The sequence below is a fragment of the Salvelinus namaycush genome, chromosome 34 (genome assembly GCF_016432855.1).
Source record: "Salvelinus namaycush isolate Seneca chromosome 34, SaNama_1.0, whole genome shotgun sequence".
Taxonomy (NCBI): domain Eukaryota; kingdom Metazoa; phylum Chordata; class Actinopteri; order Salmoniformes; family Salmonidae; genus Salvelinus; species Salvelinus namaycush.
Window position 1 is genome coordinate 24,834,728 of NC_052340.1, and position 19,958 is coordinate 24,854,685.

The 19,958-nt window shown below is 44.6% G+C and overlaps 1 protein-coding gene across 2 annotated transcripts in view; it reads right to left on the reverse strand.

Annotated features, from left to right (window-relative positions):
• Positions 1-452: 452 nt before the first annotated feature.
• Positions 453-19,958, reverse strand: part of LOC120028342 (vasodilator-stimulated phosphoprotein-like) — a 33,414-nt gene continuing 13,908 nt past the window's right edge. The window contains exons 2-14 of one of the 2 annotated variants that reach the window (XM_038973558.1): positions 12,909-13,080; positions 10,556-10,736; positions 10,313-10,379; positions 4,261-4,331; positions 3,920-4,164; positions 3,540-3,685; positions 3,334-3,385; positions 3,192-3,219; positions 3,035-3,080; positions 2,822-2,878; positions 2,231-2,300; positions 2,065-2,122; positions 453-1,899 (exon numbers count right to left, since the gene is read on the reverse strand). In XM_038973558.1, the coding sequence (XP_038829486.1) occupies positions 1,862-1,899; positions 2,065-2,122; positions 2,231-2,300; positions 2,822-2,878; positions 3,035-3,080; positions 3,192-3,219; positions 3,334-3,385; positions 3,540-3,685; positions 3,920-4,164; positions 4,261-4,331; positions 10,313-10,379; positions 10,556-10,736; positions 12,909-13,080 (1,231 nt within the window). In that variant the 3' untranslated portion in view covers positions 453-1,861. The remainder of the gene's footprint in view (positions 1,900-2,064; positions 2,123-2,230; positions 2,301-2,821; positions 2,879-3,034; positions 3,081-3,191; positions 3,220-3,333; positions 3,386-3,539; positions 3,686-3,919; positions 4,165-4,260; positions 4,332-10,312; positions 10,380-10,555; positions 10,737-12,908; positions 13,081-19,958) is intronic. The other variant, XM_038973559.1, reaches the window with a different exon arrangement.

The following is a 19,958-nucleotide window of genomic DNA, read 5'->3' on the forward strand; positions in this document are numbered from 1 at the left end:
TTGTCATTAAATAAATTCAAAACATAGAACAGCACCTGTCATGCATGCTACTGTCCATAATGTCCTGTAGTACTGTCCCATGCAGGTCCTTTCTGAATTATTGTATAATTTTGTGGATAGCCTACCATTTGATCCCAGTAAATGCAAAGTGGGATCCTACCCTAACCATAGATCTAACCCTGACCCCAAGGAACATCAACCAGAAAAACGTTCCTAAACCCCCAACCCCTATCCTGTTGAGTCATATTGAAATACATGTTGAGTCATATTGAAATACAGTATCAAAATTAATAGATGCATTCTTAACTATTCAAAATGTTCATAAATGCATTTGAGCTAATTTTTGTACTAAATAATCTCATTCAATGCCTTGACAGCCAGAATATCCCCAAAAATATTAAAGGCTTAAAAAGAGCAAGGAAAGACCAAAAAAAGGAGACTCAAGAAGCTGATGCATTACAAGAAGCGGCTGTATTTGACTATAAAAGGCATCTCTAATCCAGTGTCTCTACGCTGTTTTATTTATATTTCAGTGTAAAAAGCCTATACTCTATTAGAAAAACAAAACAAAAACAGTAACCCAATTACATCTCTTAAAAATAAAACAATCCAACAATGTCCCATTCACCTCAATTAAAATAGAAACAGCATTTCAATTTTGCTAGCACCCCCCCCCCCCCCCCCCCCCAAAAAAATTTATATATATATTCTCCAAGGCAGTTGGTCATGGCCAATTAAGTGACTTAGTCATGGCCGAATTTTTATATTTCTATGTAGTTAGAAAACATACTTAAATTTCAAACAAAATAAACAGTACAGTTTAGGACCACTGCACTGGCAAATTATTAGTGTATCCTTTTGAGCAGAAGGTAAAGATGAGAGTGTTTCGGCGATTCTGAGTGGCACACAAAATGCACACTTTCTCCAGGCCAAGTGCAATGCAGAAAGAACTTGGATTCCCTCCATAGCACAGAACCACAGTACTCTCCTCTCTCACGGCACTCCGGGAGGTCATCCATCACATTCCCTTTGCATGACTCCTCTGACTTCTCCTCAAAGTCTGTAGAACTGAAGTTTGTGTAGGGTCTCTTTTTTGGCCATTGACAGAGCAGTACACTTGGGAGCGGTAGCCCATGCTTCAAGGCAGTGGTGCAGTATAAGCTCTTGTGCACCAGGCCTGAAGGGAGCAGTGTGTGCTGTGGATGAAAGCCCTCCACCATGGGGTCCCTGTACAATCTGGTAGTTTCCTCCCGTCACCACACATTCTCAAGATAGGCCTATGTCGTCTTGGCCCATATAAAATGTTTTTATTTGAAGGCCATGTTTGAGGTCGAAGCTGTGCCAGGTTAAAGAGGATTCGTACAAAAGCCAACCAACCACTCTGCCATTACAGTAACAAGAATTAATGATATGATCTTCCCTGAATACTGAAGACCACAGTAAAAACACTGGTCTGTCTGACAAAGAGAGTGAATAGGAGCAGGATTTCTATGGGGCAGATACATGGGGGGAGAGAAACAATTGTACATGACAAGGAGTAAGAGCAACAGCAGCCGTGATTATGTGCTCTACAGTGGTTCTCATGAAATTAAGGAAGAGTCGGATACAAGAAGGGATGAGTGAGGAGAGGTTGTGTCATCACAGATGGGGTGGTAGCAGGTGATCTAGTCCTGTATTTGTGAATCGGTTCCCTGGGTTAACGTGTACATGTCATGTGCAAGTATGTAGGTGTGTGTGAATGTGAGAATGTGTGAAGGAGAGAAAGAAAAATCCCTGGGCTACACTGGAGGGGGTGATAGGGGAGAGGTCCACACAGGGCCATAACCTCCATCCATCCCATCCCCCTGTTCCTCTAGGAGAACTATGTGGAACCCCTCTTCTGTAGCTCCTCAATAAAGGCTGTGGAACAGGAGAGAGACAAGAAACAATCAATACAACACCTGACAAAGAAAGGTACTGCCTTTCCCCCCCCCCACTTAATTTGGACTTTTATACAAATGTCACTGGATCGGTTTATATGTGAAAAATAGTTGTGGCCCAAAACAAATATCTGCATAGTCTCACCTCTGATTATCTCTTCCTTGACTTTTTGTAACTCCTTCCGCATCTCGTCAAGAATCTCCTACAGGAAGCAACCAAAACATTCTATAATTTGCAGTCTTAATATTGAATATGATTATATGTTTATACTAGTCTTGGCATTAGAGGTGCTTCAGAAAATAATATTTACCTGTTTAATCCTCTCCATATCTGTCTCTTCACCACCTCCAGCATCATTACTACCACCTGCATGCTTCACCCTGGATAAGGTGTGGAGATGGGGTGGAAAGAAAGCGAGTGGGTAGGGGAGGCAGAGAGAAAGGGAGAGACTGATTAAGATCGAACATAGTCCCATCACTGACAACCCACGCTGTCAATCCAACCCATCACCATAGCACCCCCAAAGAGGCCTCAGGAAGCACCACACATACACCACAGACAACCCAAGGCTAGCTTTCAAAGTTTCAATGACATTTGACTGTTGACCACAGAACCAAATGTCCAGAAATGCCAGGCAAAACACACAAAATTCCATTCTATACTACATCAAGGGATATCAATTCACATATCAAAATGGAATGATGCAGATGAGAAAGGCTGTCACAGTAGTCATAGCTTTCTGAAGTCCACTAGGTGGTGCTGTCAACAGTACAATAGCCCAGCACCACGATCTGAAGCTGTGCCCCTGTTGACCTGACAGAGAGAAGGGAGATGGGACGGTATGCTAGGGAGAACAGGAAAGCATCAGTCCTGTTGTCTTGTCAGGGGAGGGACTTTGTACCTGGGACCCTGGGGCAAGGGAGAGGTGGAGTCCATGCTCTTGGAGATGGAGTTATTCCTGTTTGTGAGACACACACACTCTGCTCTTACAATGGGAAGCAACCAATTCATCAACACACACACCCCTCTTTGAATTCTGAGACTGACATACGTCCACACAGGCTGCTCTTACTACAGACACAGAGAGAGAGAGCATAGGAAGCTGAAAACTTACCTGGGCATAGTGGCTGATTTCTCCCATGGTCTTCTTCCAAGAGTGTCTAAAAAGGAGAGAGGGATATTTTACATCAAAATTGTATAAAAGTCTAATATTAAGCACATTTGTCTTCCTAGGTACAAACAAAACAGACAGACACACGGACAGTTCTCACCACTTTGGCCTTGAGACTCTGAGTCATCCTGTAGGGAGAAAGGAAACAGAGACCAGACAAACTTCAGTGTTTTTTGACTATATGGAAATTGCTCAATTATGTACTCACGACATAGTTGGCCAATAAATTAACAAATACTTACATTATCTGCTGTCTTAGCAGGTGGCTTAGCCCCACCGTCTGCCATTTTTTTCCTGAACAAGATAGACAAAAGGAGAGTAAGAGTGTGGTACAACACTTAAAGATTCACTAAGCCGGATCAGAGCCATAGAGGGGCATACACAGCGCTCTTGACTGGGGCGTATGAATCTGTTCATTTATACCAGTGCTCTCTTCAGTACCACCTACCTTCGTGCCAGGATGGATGCCATCTCACCCATCAGGCCTCCTCCACCACCACCACCACCGATGGAGCCACTGGTGCGGCTTTGATCAGGCTTGGCAGCCGGTGCTGCAGCAGAAGAAGCAGCAGCAGCAACACTACCACTATCATCCTACAAAGAGCAGTAGAAGACACAGGAGTGGTTAGAGTATCGATACAACACCACCTTTAGCTCTAGCTAGCACTGCAAAACAGAGAGGCTCGGCATTCAAAATGATTTGCATTGAAGTCCAAATCAGAAAAAAATGGTGGTTGCATAAAATGTGGAGATCGATACAACAGATACAAAACAACTGTTACGCTAATTCTTATCCTGAGGCCACTATTTCTCCTTTCTGTCTCTCACCTTGGCCACTCTGCGGAGCTTGGCTGCGGCTAAGGCTGTCGCCAGGCCCCCTGCACCTCCCCCTAGGCCCCCATCTCCTCCTGGGGAGGGCAGCGGTGGGGCGGGCGGGGGTCCTGATCCTGCGGCCGGGGGTCCTGGGGGAGGAGGTCCAGGGGGAGGAGGGGGCCCAGATGGAGGAGGTCCTGGGGGTGGAGGAGGGCCCGGAGGTGCTGGGGGGGCCAACGGTGGGACTGGAGGAGTGGGCACTAAAAATATAAAAGGTAAGAGACTGTCACAGTGTTGAAAAAGGCGAACTGTATTGCTGTCAGTGTGGCTTTTTGACACAAGATGGTGCCTCTGACCTGCTGCAGCTTGTTGTCTCTCTCTCTCCAGTCTCTCCCACTCCTGCCGCTCTCTCTCTTGCTGCTCCAGCCTACAGGGACAAAACTCATGGGGATTAACACAGAGACAAACAAACATACACTAATACACCCAAACAGATTTAGAAAGGCACAAATAATATAACAATGTTGTATATGGTGAAGGGATGAATGGGAAGGCACCACATCCTCCATGAAAATAAGGTATCTAGCCAGAGGTGGCATAGCAGAGAAATTACATTTTGTTTTTCATCTTTCGACAATAATAACAAGGCAAGTGAACTGAACCAAGTGAACTGTACCAGCAATCCTTTCATTAAAGCAACAACCATGTTCAAACAATCACAGTGGGCACTGTCTAATTGTGACAGATGGCTCGCTTCAGTGTTAGACTGAAGAGCATATTCGTGAATAAATTGTGCTGACTATGCGGCCATGCTGGGTCTGTGAAGGGGCATTTCACAGCTTCTGATTAGCCCAGCACTGAAATTAAAGTCCACATCTGGCCAAGAAGCCCTAATCCGGGTTGCTCCAGGTCCCCTACCCCAACACATCTGTCATCCACAGGAGCTGCTGTCACCACACACACTTTAAAGCACTGTTGGTTGACTGAGGGCTGGTGTAGACTTTACCTTGATAATTACTTACGAGCGCATCCCAATGATGCAGAGTTTAAAATAAAACACACAAGAATGGAGATATATACAGGGAGTAACAGTACCAGATCAATGTGCAGTAGAGGTAGATACACTACATGACCAAAAGTATATGGACACCTGCTAGTAGAACATCTCATTCCAAAATCATGGGCATTAATATGGAGTTGGTCCCCCCTTTGCTGCTATAACAGCCTCCACTCTTCTGGGAAGGCTTTCCACTAGATGTTAGAACATTGCTGCGGGGACTTGCTTCCATTCAGCCACAAGAGCATTAGTGAGGTTGGGCGATTAGGCCTGGCTCGCAGTCGCCATTCCAATTCATGCCAAAGGTGTTCGATGGGGTTGTCAGGGCTCTGTGCTGGCCAGTCAAGTTCTTTCACACCGATCTTGACAAACCATTTCTGTATGGGCCTCGCTTTGTGCATGGGGAATTATGCTGAAACAGGAAAGAACCTTCCTCAAACTGTTGGAAGCATGGAATTGTCTAGAATGTCATTGTATGCTGTAGCATTAAGATTTCCCTTCACTGGAACTAAGGGACCTAGCCTGAACCATGAAAAACAGCCCCAGACCATTATTCATCCTCCACCAAACTTTACAGTTGGCACTATGCATTGGGGCAGGTAACGTTCTCCTGGCATCCGCCAAATCCAGATTAGTCTGTCGTCATTCTTCACCCCAGAGAACGCATCCTCCCCGAGTCCAATGGCGGCGAGCTTTACACCACTCCAGCCAACGCTTGTCATTGTGCATGGTGATTTTAGGCTTGTGTGCGGCTGCTCAGCCATGGAAACCCATTTCATGAAGCTCCCGATGAATAGTTCTTGTGCTGAGGTTGCTTCCAGAGGCAGTTTGGAACTCTGTAGTGAGTGGCCCAGCCAGAGCCCGGACTTGAACCCGATCGAACATCTCTGAAGAAACCTGAAAATAGCTGTGCAGCGACGCTCTCCATCCAACCTGACAGAGCTTGAGAGGATCTGCAGAGAAGAATGGGAGAAACTCCCCAAATACAGGTGTGCCAAGCTTGTAGTGTCATACCCAAGAAGACTCAAGGCTATAATCGCTGTCAAAGGTGCTTCAACAAAGTGCTGAGTAAAGGGTCTGAATACTTATGCAAATATTTACCAAAAACTTTTTTTTGCTTTGTCATTATGGGGTATTGTGTGTAGATTGAGGGGAAAAAATGATTTAAATCGATTTTAGAATAAGGCTGTAACGTAACAAAATGTGGAAAAAGCCAAGGGGTCTGAATACTTTCCGAATGCACTGTATAGTCTAGTGAGTGTGTAGTCACTGCAAAATAGAGTCAGTGCAGATAGTTTGGGTACCATAAATTGACTATTTAGTGGTCTTATGGCTTGGGTGTAGAAACTGCCTCGAAGCCTGTTGGTCCGAGACCAATGCTCCGGTACCGTTTGCTGGACGGTAGCAGAGTGAACAGACTATGGCTAGGGTGGCTGGAGTGTTTTTTCGGGCCTTCCTCTGACACCTCCTGATATAGAGGTTCTGGATGGCAGGGAGCTCGACCCCAGTGATGTACTGGGCTGTCCGCACCCCCCTTTGTAGTGCTTTGCGGTCAAGGACGGTGCATTTTCCATACCAAGCGGAGATGCAACCAGTCAAGATGCAGTTGATGGTGCAGCTGTAGAACTTTTTGAGGATCCAAGGGCCCATGCCAAATCTGTTCAGCCTCCTGAGGGGGAAGAGGCGCTGCCGTGCCCGCTTCACGACTGTGCGGGTGGACTATGTTAAGTCCTTAGTGGATGTTGGCGCTAAGGAACTTGAAGCTCTCGACCCGCTCCAAAACAGCCCTGTCGATGTGGATGGGGGGGCGTGCTCTCCCTGCAGTCCACAATCTGCTCCTTTGTCTTGCTGACGTTGAGGGAATAGGTTGTCCGATGCACCACACTGCTATGTCTCTATGTCTCTGGCCACCTCTCTGTAGGCAGACTCATCGCCGTTGGTGATCAGGGTTACCGCTGTTGTATAGTCAGCAAACTTGATGGTTTGCTGAGGACAAGCAGTCGTGGGTGGAAAGGGACAAGCAGTCGTGGGTGGAAAGGGAGTACAGGAGGGGACTAAGCACACACCCCTGAAAGGCCCCTGTGTTGAGGGTCAGTGTGGCGGAGGTGTTGTTGCCTACCCTCACCACCTGGGGCTGGCCAGTCAGGAAGTCCAGGATCCAGTTGCAAAGGGAGGGGTTCAGTCTCAGGGTCCCTAGCTTGGTGATGAGCTTGGAGGGGACTATCATGTTGAACGCTGCGCTGTAGTCAATTTTTTTTATTTATTACAAAATGTATTTAACTAGGCAAGTCAGTTAAGAACAAATTCTTATTTACAATGATGGCCTAGGAACAGTGGGTTAACTGCCTTGCTCAGAATGACAGATTTTGACCTTGTCAGGTCAGAAGATTTGATCTAGCACCCTCACGGTTACTGGTCCAACGCGCTAACCACTAGGCTACCTGCCGCCCCTATGAACAGCATAGTTATTTCGCCTCTTGTCCAGATGGGAGAGGGCAGTGTGAAGTGCAATTGAGATTGCGTCGTCTGTGGAGCCGTTGTGGCAGTATGTGAATGAGAGTGGGTCTAGGGTGTCTGGAATGATGGTGTTGATGTGTGTCATAACCAGCCCTTCAAAGCACTTCATAATTACAGATGTGAGCACTACAGAGCGATAGTCATTTAGGCAGGTTACCTCAGAGCTCTTGGGAACAGAGTCAGTGGTGAACAACTTGACTGAAAATGTCTGAAGTCTCCTTCCAGTTGGTCTCCGCATGCTTTGCGCATACGCCCTGGTACTACAACTGGCCCGGCGGCCTTGTGTTTGTCAACCTGTTTAAACGTTTTGCTCACATCGGCCACGGAGAGCGAAATCACACAGTCATCCGGAAAACAAGTGCTTTCACGCAAGGCACAGTGTTATATTCCTCGAAGTGAGCATAAAAGGCATTTAGCTCGTTTGAGAGTTCTGCATTGCTGGGCATCTCATGGCTGGGTTTTCTTTTGTAATCTGTTACTGTCTGCAAGCCCTGCCACATACGACGAGTGCTGGATCCGGTGTAATAGTATTCCACCTTCCTCCTATATTGTCCTTTTTTGTATGTGTCTATGTCTGTGTCCCGTTCCTTGTAAGCAGTAGCTCTTGCCCAGCGCGGATATTGCTGTAATCCATGGTTTTTGGTATGGATATGTTCTTATAGTAACTGTGGGGATGACATCACCCATGCACTTATTGATGAAGCCCGTGACTGTTGTGGTAAACTCGTCAATGCTATCGAATGAATCCCGGAACACATCCCAGTCTGTACTAGCAAAACAGTCTTGTATCCTCGCGTCTGCTTCATCCGACTACTTCCGTATTGAGTGAATCACTGTTTGAGTTTGTTTGTAAACAGGAAGCAGGAGAATGGAGTCATGCTAAGATTTTCCGAAGGGAGGACGGGGGAGGGCCTTGTAAGCACTTATGTGGGTAGAATAAAAGTAGTCTAGAGTTTTAGCACTCCTACTGGAGCAGCAGACGTGTTGGTAGAAGTCAGGTAGGACGGTTTTATGTCCCCCCGTGTTAAAGCCCCATACAGTTCATTGAGTGCCAGAGTGGTGTTGGCTTGTGGAGGGATGTAGACTGCCATGATAATTACAGATGAAAACTCTTGTTAGATAAAAGGCTCTGCAATTTACCATGAGGTATTCTATACTGAACAGAAACATAAAAACACAGCATGCATCAATTTAAAAGATTTTACTGAGTTACTGTTCATATATTGGACGTACTGCCAAATTCTCTAAAACAATGTTGGGAGGCAGCTTATGGTAAAGAAATTAATATTCAATTCTCTGGCAACAGCTCTGGTGGACATTCCTTCAGTCAGCATGCCAATTGCACACTCCTTCAAAACTTGAAACATCTGTGGCATTAAGTTGTGTGACAAAACTGCTCATTTTAGAGTGGCCTCATATATGTATAAATGTATATATGTATAAATGCAAACGTCTATCTCTATCAGGTGAGCAAAAGCTAGAGATTTCCAGGGCCTCCCAAGTGGTGCAGTGGTCTAAGACACTGCATCGCAGTGCTAGCTACGTCACTACAGATTCTGGTTCGATCCCAGGCTGTGTCACAGTCGGGAGACCCATGAGGCGGCGCAAAATTGGCCCAGCATTGTCTGGGTTAGGGGAGGGTTTGGCTGGCCGGGTTGTCCTTGTCCCATCGTGCTCTAGCGACTCTTGTGGCAGGCTGGGTGCAATGCATGCTGACACGGTCACCAGGTGTACGGTGTTTACCCTGACACATTAGTGCGGCTGGCTTCTGGGTTAAGCAAGCAGTGTGACTTGGCGGGGTTGTGTTTCGGAGGACGCAAGGCTCTCGACCTTCGCCTCTCCCGACTCCATACGGGAGTTGCAGAGATGGGACAAGACTGTAACTACCAATTGGATATGTAACTCCTAATTGGGGAGAAAAAGGGGTCAAATAAATAATAATAACAAATAAAAAGAATTGCTAGAGATTTCCTTCACACTTGAAGCAGCACACCAGTTGTTATTAATGAAAAAAACACTCTGCATGGAAAATCCACCGAGTACTACGTGCATAGCGTTTCAGTAAGACATAATATTGCAGCTTTCAAGTATTTTTCTTATTCTCAAGTGACTGAAGATTTGCTAATAGAATCGACTCCACTTCGTCTCGCGTCTAGGCCTGGAGATTTTTGGTAGCCCATGGAACAAAGGTAATAGGGTTCGGTATGAACAGTGGAACAGCTGATTTGTAGTTGAAATCAAAATCGAGGTTAGTAACTGTCAATCTAGTTTCCAGAAGTGCATGGCGGTCATATGTGATAATACTATGAACTTTCTGTACAAGAAAAGTAAAGAAACACAATAAAAGTCACTATATAGCAAACGACTTGGAACTCGTAAGATATCGCCCTTCTGTCGGCGCCATCGTGACAATCATATCTGTGACCATTACTACCACCATTTGACGGACAACCTTGCCAGCCTATCCCAGAGTCTCCACAATGTGTCATATTACCCATTAGACTAAATGAGATTAGGGGTAAAGCTGGATGTATCCTTGGCGAGTGTGGGGTCCACAGGAAGAGGTAGGAAAGGATGGATTTCGATGTCAAAGAGGAGTTGACCTTCTTTAGCTTTTCAACCTCCGACCTCAAGAGGCTGGCTGAGGGCTAAGCGGCGTAAGGCTAATGCTGACAAATCCTCTGAGTCAGTGTGGTTATGTAAAACCGTGTCAGTGGGACTGGTCATATGAAACTGTCTTGTCTTGATACCTGTACTAACCCTTAATTACAACTCAATGTGGAAGTAAAGGTGAGTGTACTGTACTTCCCCCCCGGATATCCCACACTTGGTACCTCCGCTGCTGTTCCAGCTCCTCTGGGGAGGGTCCATTTGACACTGGGCGGGGGAGGGTAGCGTAACCTGGAGATAAAGAGATTTTCTTAGCATGACTTAAAAAAACTGTGAGATGCAAGTCATGCTCATGTTTCCACACATGCATCTCTCAATTATTTCTCAGATTGTGCTGTGCCTTTAGGTATTGTAAAGCATGTTGTCATGTATGTTGAGGCTACATGTAAAATCCATTCTAATAGTACCTGCGTCTGCCAGGGAGTTGAGCACCTCCAGTGCATGGGCCATTCCGCTGGCGAAGAGGGCGGCATCCTCCTTACTGCCGAAGTTGAGCCCCCACACCTGCCGCGCGTCTCGCCACTGGTGGAAGTTGGGCGTGGCCTCATTGTACTTCAGGCCCTTCACAATCGGACAGTTAATCACCACCTTAGAGAGAAGGGGGTCGGAGTCAAGACACGAGTCATGACACTCCCAACATTGGCATATCATGGATAAGGGAAAGGGGGACACATAGTCAGTTGTACAACTGAATGCATTCAACTCAAATGTGTCTTCTGCATTTAACCCAACCCCTCTGAATCAGAGAGGTGCGGGGGGCTGCCTTAAATCGACATCCACGTCATATCCCACTTCTTTATCAAGAAACAAGGTGATGCTCTGTATAGTTGAAATGGACAAACTGCAGATTTTAGAGAAGTGAACGGTCCTTACTCAGGTTGTATGGAAGGAACTACATGTGTAATGGCAATATTAGACCTTAATACAAACACTCAGTGATAAAAATCCATACCGGTATGTGGATCCATACCAGTAATCATGATATATCGCCCAACCCTAAGTGTTAGTGTTTAGGGTGCATCTCAGTCTAATGTGGCATGGTATCCTCTCTTCCATCTTCCTAATTGAAAGCTTTTTCCACATTGCACTCAGCCTGTGCTTTCAGATCAAGGACAGGAATCCAGTTTGGACAAGAGAAATGCACTCTAGGTCTATATCAGTCCAGCAGGTGGCACCAGCCTGGTGATTCAATACAGGCCATGGTGCTCTGGGTTTGAGTGACTCAGTTTGAATGTGCTGATGCATCGTTTCTCTATTTGTTTTAAAACCCCTGAATTCCACAGAGCGGAGGAGCGAGCGAGCACCTAAACTCCCCACGCCAAAAGAGTCAGGGAGAGAAAGAAGCAGACACAGAGGGAGGGGACAGAGATACTCAGAGAGAGGGGGAAGGCTTCCTTAATTGTCACAGGAAATGGTTGAGCTGGCCAAATACCTCTCAGGAAACATAATCCACTTTAAGATACGTCTATGGGAAACACTCAGGCGACTGGATGTTTAAAGAAATAATTGTACGGAGAGAGAGCAGGAGAGGGGGAAGAGAGAGGGGGATGGGATGGTGAGATACTATATCTATACTGAACAAAAATATAAATGCAGCATGCAACAATTTCAACTATTTTACTGAGTTACAGTTCATAAGGAAATCAGTCAATTTAAATAAATTCATTAGACCCTGATCTATGGATTTCACATGACAGGGCAGGGGTGCAGTCATGGGTGGGCCTTGGAGGGCATGCTACCAATTGGAATGAGTTTTTCCCCCACAAAAGGGCTTTATTACAGACAGAAATACTCAGTTTCCTCAGCTGTCCGGGTGACTGGTCTCAGACGATCCCACAACTGAAGAAGCCGGACGTGGAGATCATAGGCTGTTGTGGTTACACGTGGTCTGCGGTAATGAGGCCAGTTGGATGTACTGCCAAATTCTCTAAAACAACGGGGCGGCTTATGGTAGAGAAATGAACAAAATTATCTTGCAACAGCTCTGGTGGACATTCCTGCAGTCAGCATGCCAATTTCACACTCCCTCAAAACTTGAGACAACTGTGGCATTGTGTTGCGTGACAAAACTGCACATTTTAGAATGGCCTTTTACTGTCCCGAGCACAAGGTGCACCTGTGTAATGATCATGCTGTTTAATCAGCTTCTTGATTTACCACTCCTGTCAGGTGGATGGATTATCTTGGCAAACGAGACATGCTCACTAGCAGGGATGTAAAAATATTTGTGCACAGAATTGGAGAGAAAAAAGCTTTTTTGTGCATGTGGAAAATGTCTGGGATCGTTTATTTCAGCTCATGAAATATGGGACCAAGACTTTATATGTTGTGTTTATACATTTGTTCAGTATATATAGTGCTGTTTGTCTCGTTCTATTGTTAAAGCTGTGACAGTACAGGAGTTGTAAGTATTGACAGGTCTCACCCAGGACTGTACTAGCCTGTTGGCCCTGATGGGGGAACTACAGGAGACAGAACACAACTCTTTGAACCAGCACATAGAACCTGAGGTAGGGTGTTTGTGCTTGCGTCACAGAGGTGGTTAGTGGGCGTTAGCCTGCCTGCACATGGCCATAGGTGGATAAAGGGCTGATTCACAGTTCTCCAGCTGGCCGGGCTTGTTGGTACTAGAGGTTTGAAGCTGTTGATGATGAACAACATCACACAAGACCAAACACACACAATCAGTGAAACAAGCATGCACACAGACTAAAACCCATTGTCATAGATACTGTACATATAGACACACACGCACTCTACCTGCTGATCTGTCTGCATCTTGCGTCCCACCACTCTGAAGGCGTTAGTGGAGGGGTTGTGGTAGATCTGGACCCTGCTGAAGGTCTGAGGCCCTGTTCCTGCCGGGAGCCACATCTTATTCCCATCATCGTAGATCATCACCGTAGCACGAGCCTGGCAGATACTGGACTCACTAAAGGAGAGACAGTGTAATGATTTATTATGCAAAAAAAGCTTAGAGTTGAATAGATAGAGAGCTAGAGAGAGAAAGGGGGGCCAAGAGTAAGGGAAGAAGGGATGGTGTTGGGAGAGGGGCTAATAATGGAGGAGGGAACCAGGGGAAAGTATAGTGGAGGACAGCAGGGTAGGAAGAGAGGGAGGGGAGAAGAGAGGGAGAAAGAATCATAAAAATTAGCTAGGTCACATGCTGCCATAAACAAGGCATGCTTGAGAGTTGAGCCAGTCCATAGAGGCCATCGTCCAATTGCTCTGTTCAAACTCACCCAGCCACTGTCACACTATGGCTGTCAATGGACCCCCGAGCACTGATGCAAGCCTGATGCAAACTCAATACACTCTTAATGAAGGGAGGGAGCAACAGGTAATACACCATATTGAATGGTGTCTCTTCAGCACAATCAACAGGCCATTTATATGCCTGTGAGTGTATAGTCTAAGTTTAGGTCCTCCCTTGACATGTATATTGTGAGAATATGCAGATGCATTTACCAGATGTTAGTGCATGTATGAAAGAGAGCGACATCGTGAGGGAAGCGATGGAGGAAGAGTAGGATAGACAGACGAGAGAGCAACGGGGCAGCAGGTAGCCTAGTGGTTAGAGCGTTAGACTAGTAACCGAAAGGTGGCAAGATCGAATCCCCGAGCTGACAAGGTAAAAAAAATAAAAAATCTGTCGTTCTGAACTAGGCAGTTAACCCTAGGGCATCATTGAAAATAAGAATTTGTTCTTAACTGACTTGCCTAGTTAAATAAAGATAAAATAGGAGACACAGAGAGGGAGAAAAAGAGAGAGCAGGAATGCAGTAGGGTCGTTCCACCAAGTCAGCGCCTTTTGAGAAGTGTAACTTTGTCAAAAAATTGTTACTTTAGATTTCCTCTTAAAATCAGCCATGAATCTTCTTGTGACAGGGGGAATGGAAACTTGTGTGCAACAGGGAGTGGCAATTGAATGCAAGCTTCACAAAAATGTATACTCGACCCGCTTATTTTTCCACCACAAAACACCAGAAAAATTGACAAAAAGAGTCAAACCAGCTGAAGTAAATAATAATCTAAATGGCTAATTTAAGGAGGTACATTACAGTTCGAAAGTTTGGGGTCAATTATAAATGTCCTTGTTTTTGAAAGAAAAGCACAATTTTTGTCCATTAAAATAACCTAAAATTGATCAGAAATACAGTGTAGACATTGTTAATGTTGCAAATGACTATTGTAGCTGGAAACAGCAGATATTTTATGGAATATCTACATAGGCGTACAGAGGCCCATTATCAGCAACCATCACTCCTGTGTTCCAATGACACGTTGGGTTAGCTAATCCAAGTTTATCATTTTAAAAGGCTAATTGATCATTAGAAAACCCTTTTGCAATTATGTTAGCACAGCTGAAAACTGTTGTACTGATTAAAGAAGCAATCAAACTGGCCAACCTGTTCTTAGGGAAATGTACCAGCTAATAGAAACCTTGGCATTTCGCAGCCCCTGGTCTTTAAGAGAAAGTAAACACATTTTAGATACTACTGGAAATTCAAACCAATCTATAGGAGAGGACTGCAGTGTTATGCAAGTAGGCTTATGTGCAGTGGCACTGACAGACAAGTGTTACTGACTAGAGCCAGACATGGTGACAATGACAGACAGATAGTGAGGGCCACCCCGATACTCTGGCTCATATCAAGGCTCACACACTCCCCATGTCACATAAAGGAGAAGTCCCTGACCTTCAGACAAGGCTGAGTGAGTGAGTGACAGAGTCCCTATTTCAACTACGAGAGATGAGTCTGAGGAGCGGTGTGTGTGTGTGTGTTGGTCGTGGTGAGTGAGTGTATAGAATGTGCATAGAGACAGTATAAAAATAAAATAGGAGGGTCAATGCAGATAGTCTATGTAGTCATTTTTTTTAGCTATTTAGCAGTCTTATGGCTTGGGGATAGGAGCTGTTCAGGAGCCTGTTGGTGTCAGACTTGATGCTCCGGTACCGCTTTCCGTGCGGAAGCAGAGAAAACTAAAAGCTAACATGCTTCATGATCAAGTAATGTTAGCATATCAGTAATGCACGTTTACCCCTCCAAAATAAATATAAAAGTACAGTAATGTTAGCGAATGATGTAATTCATATTATAATATAGGCTACACAGCTAGGAAACGTTAGATAGAAGGCTAGCTAGCTAAATAAAATAGAGTGAATAAAAAGTGCCACAGATGTCTCAAGTTGAGGGAGCATGCAATTGGCATGCTGACTGCAGGAAATGGCTGTGCAAAGTTGCTTGATATTGGCAAGAACTGGAACACGCTGTCGTACACGTTGATCCAGAGCATCCCAAACATGCTCAACGGGTGACATGTCTGGTGAGTATGGCCATGGAAGAACTGGGTCATGTTCAGCTTCCAGGAACTGTGTACAGATCCTTGAAACATGGAGCCGTGCATTATGCTGAAACATGAGGTGTTGGCGGCGGATGAATGGCACGACATTGGGCCCCATTGAAGAGAAGTGGGACAACATTCCACAGACCACAATCAATAGTCTGATCAACTCTATGTGAAGAAGACATGTCGTGCTGCATGAGGCAAATGGTGGTCACACCAGATACAGATTTTTTTTTTTTTTTAATATTAAGGTACTTGTGACCAACAGATTCCCGGTCATGTGAAAAAAAGAAAAATCAATAGATTAGGGCCTAATGAACTTATTTCAATTGACTGATTTCTTTATATGAAGTGTAACCTAGTAAAATCTTTGAAATTGTTGCATTTATATTTTTGTTCAGTATAATTTCTGAATCCTTAAGTAAAACTTGCTGGCTGTAGCTGAATGCTGACGCTTAGCTGAACAATAACTATTTGGAGCTCTTAGGCTGACACTAGCTACCATATTAAAATATACCGTAGAACAAACCAGGCTTCATTGTATCAATATCATGGAAGTCACTGAGGTAAAAGCAATTGAAACAATTTCAGATGTAACTGGCTGTTACTACAATTTCAGGTAAAAACTAAAGAAAAATAAGTGAAACGTCTATACATTTCAGCTGTTTCATAAACATTGCTATGCTATAACAATTTGTCCTGTATGAGTGGTGTCAAGGAGACAATTGTGTTTACACTGCCCTGCACTACCTCCGGAGGTATCGGTCCAGACATGATAAGTTCACATTGCAGTACATGTGTAGCCAATGGTCTTTTTGCCAAAGTCTAGTCTAGTCGAGAGAGAACCAGGAAGAGCAGACTAATTTTATTTATCAATCTCTTTTCCCCACTCCTCCTCTCCCTCCATCCATCCATCCCGTGATACAATCTCCCACTTCCTGTGACACAGCTCTGTAGCCACAGCCCACCTCTTGCTCCCAGCAATGCCTAATAAGGGTTGACTCAGCCTGACTAGTGAACACACACACACACAAACACACACCCTTTCAAGTTTACACACTCATGTGCTCACTGTTGACCCAAATGTTTGTTAGGTAAGGTAGGTGAAGAAAGAAGTTAATAGATGGAAAAAATAAAATAAAGATGTCCCTGGCTGGGGACATAACGGTGTGAGGAAAGAGAAACGTGGATTGTGGTCAGTAAGCACAGAAACAGAGGTGCCAGCTGAACTTAACCAGCAAGTATGCCAATATTCTATTTCAAAAGGTTTTCTCACATTTGTTTTCAGTGAACGTGACTCACCCAGGTATAGTGCAGTGAGGGCTGCTGCTAACTGGGAAGGTACAGAGAAAAGGACTGGGAAACTGGATGCATTTTTAATATGAGAGAAAGCATAGGCTCAGGAGGACAGAGTGAAGAGTGAATTATTGATACATCTACAGATATTGAGACTACATGTGTGTGCATACGTCGACAGAGTCCGAGAGGTTGGCAGGATGCTACATGGACACACGTTTTTCACACATTAGCTTCTGAATGAACCATGAAAAATAAATGCCATAAACAACCTATTCCTGTGACAGTGTCCAAACAACACATATAATGCAGTCCTTGAAGGTTAGCTAAGAGTCTAGACTAGTAGTTAAGCTAAGTGTTAACTAGCTGACTAGTTCATTTAACCTGTGAGAGTGTACTGTGAAAGCCAATAGTTCACTGGCTGAACCTTAAAATAACTCAACCAGGCAATGGTCATTTTCAGTCTTAATCTGAGGAATTTTCACATACCCTTGAAACATTAGCTGTGGCTACTGCACGTGTTAAAATCATAACCAAGTGCTCTTGCATGCAAAGGTTATGAAAATATTCTGTCTGTCAAGATGACAAATTATAGGCTCCTAGCAACCTAACTGATAACATTATGATAATAACATGAAGATAAGTTTATGGCCTGAATACAGACAGACAACGCCTACAGGAGAACCAATAAACCAAACTCAAACACCAAGTTTAGCGGAGAATTAAAATAGAAAGACAGAAACTCCAAGTTAGCCAACACTGACATTTGGAGCCGGAATGGGAGCCTATAGTTTCTCAGTCAGTGAGGGGTTAACAGGAAACTGCAGTGCACGACTGGGGCACACGCTCTAAGAAATGTCTGTATAAGGCTTTGCTCAGAGCTTGTACTGACAAGTACAGTCAGGTCCAGTGGCTCTCCCTCTCTGTTTACCAGGCCATCCCACCATGCTTCTCCACACTCCTTATTTTCTTCCTCCCCCTCTCTTAGTCTCCACATCTGGCCCCCATCGTCCCTCTTAATCCCTCAATCCTCTTCTTCATCTCTGCGTTCATACTTAGGCTACCAGTTAAATCAGTCTACTGTTTTTTGGGCTCAAGCCCCCTCCGCTAAACAATTTCCCTCCACTTGTTCCACTTTGGCCTTCTATCCCTCTGTTAATCTGGCAGAACATGTTGGACACGCATACACTACATGACCAAAAGTATGTGGACACTCGAACATCGCATTCTAAAATCATGGTCATTAATATGGAGTTGGTCCTCCCTTTGCTGCTATAACAGCCTCCACTCTTCTGGGAAGGCTTTCCAATAGATATTGGAACATTGCTGCAGGGACTTGCTTCCATTCAGCCACAAGAGCACTAGTGAGGTCGGGGACTGATGTTGGGAGATTAGGCCTGGCTCGCAATCGGCATTCCAATTCATCCCAAAGGTGCTTGATGGAGTTTAGGTCAGCGCTCTGTGCAGGCCAGTCAAGTTCTTCCACACCGATCTCGAAAAACCATTTCTGGACCTCGCTTTGTGCACGGGTGCCTTGTCATGCTGAAACAGGAAATATGCTATAGCACTAAGATTTCCTTCACTTGAACTGAGGGGCCTAGCACGAACAATGAAACACAGCCCTAGACCATTATTCCTCCTCCACCAAACTTTACAGTTGGCACTCTGCATTCAGGCAGGTAGCGTTCTCCTGGCATCCGCCAACTCCAGATTCATCCGTTGGTCTGCCAGATGGTGAAGCGTGATTCATCACTCTAGAGAAAGTGTGTCCACTGCTCCACAGTTCATTGGCAGCGAGCTTTACACCACTCCAGCCAACACTTTTATTTGTCAAATGCGCCAAATAAAACAGGTGCAGACCTTACCGTGAAATGCTTACTTACACGCCCTTAACCAACAATGGAGTCAAGAAAATATTTACTAAATAAACACAATAATGAGGCTATATATAGGGGGTACCAGTACTGAGTCAATGTGCGGGGGTACAGGTTAGTCGAGGTAATTTGTACATAAAGGGGTAAAGTGACTATGCATAGTTATTCATTGCGCATGGTGATCTTAGGCTTAGGATCTGAGGCTGCTCAGCCATGGAAACCCATTTTATGAAGCTCCCAAAGAAACAGTTATTGTGCTGACATTGCTTCCAGAGGCAGAACTCAGTACTGACTGTTGCAACTAGAGGTCGACCGATTATGATTTTTCAACGCCGATACCGATTATTGGAGGACCAAAAAAAGCCGATAGCGATTAATCGGCCGATTTTTATTTATTTATTTGTAATAATGACAATTACAACAATACTGAATGAACACTTTTATTTTAACTTAATATAATACATCAATAAAATCAATTTAGCCTCAAATAAATAATGAAACATGTTCAATTTGGTTTAAATAATGCAAAAACAAAGTGTCGGAGAAGAAAATAAAAGTGCAATATGTGCATGTAAAAAAGCTAACGTTTAAGTTCCTTGCTCAGAACATGAGAACATATGAAAGCTGGTGGTTCCTTTTAACATGCGTCTTCAATATTCCCAGGTAAGAAGTTTTAAGTTGTAGTTATTATAGGAATTATTAGGACTATTTCTCTCTATACCATTTGTATTTCATATACCTTTGACTATTGGATGTTCTTATAGGCACTTTAGTATACAGTATAGCTTCCGTCCCTCTCCTCGCCTCGAACCAGGAACACATCGACAACAGCCACCCTCGAAGCATCTTTACCCATCGCTCCACAAAAGCCGCGGCCCTTGCAGAGCAAGGGGAACAACTACTTCAAGGTCTCAAAGCGAGTGATGTCACCGATTGAAACGATATTAGCGCGCAACCCGCTAACTAGCTAGCCATTTCACATCGGTTACACCAACCTAATCGCGGGAGTTGATAGGCTTGAAGTCAAACAGCTCAATGCTTGAAGCACAGCGAAGAGCTGCTGGCAAACGCACGAAAGTGCTGTTTGAATGAATGCTTACGAGCCTGCTGCTGCCTACCACCGCTCAGTCAGACTGCTCTATCAAATATCAAATCATAGACTTAATTATAACATAATAACACACAGAAATACGAGCCTTAGGCCATTAATATGGTCAAATCCGGAAACGATCATTTCGAAAACAAAACGTTTATTCTTTCAGTGAAATACGGAACCGTTCCGTATTTTATC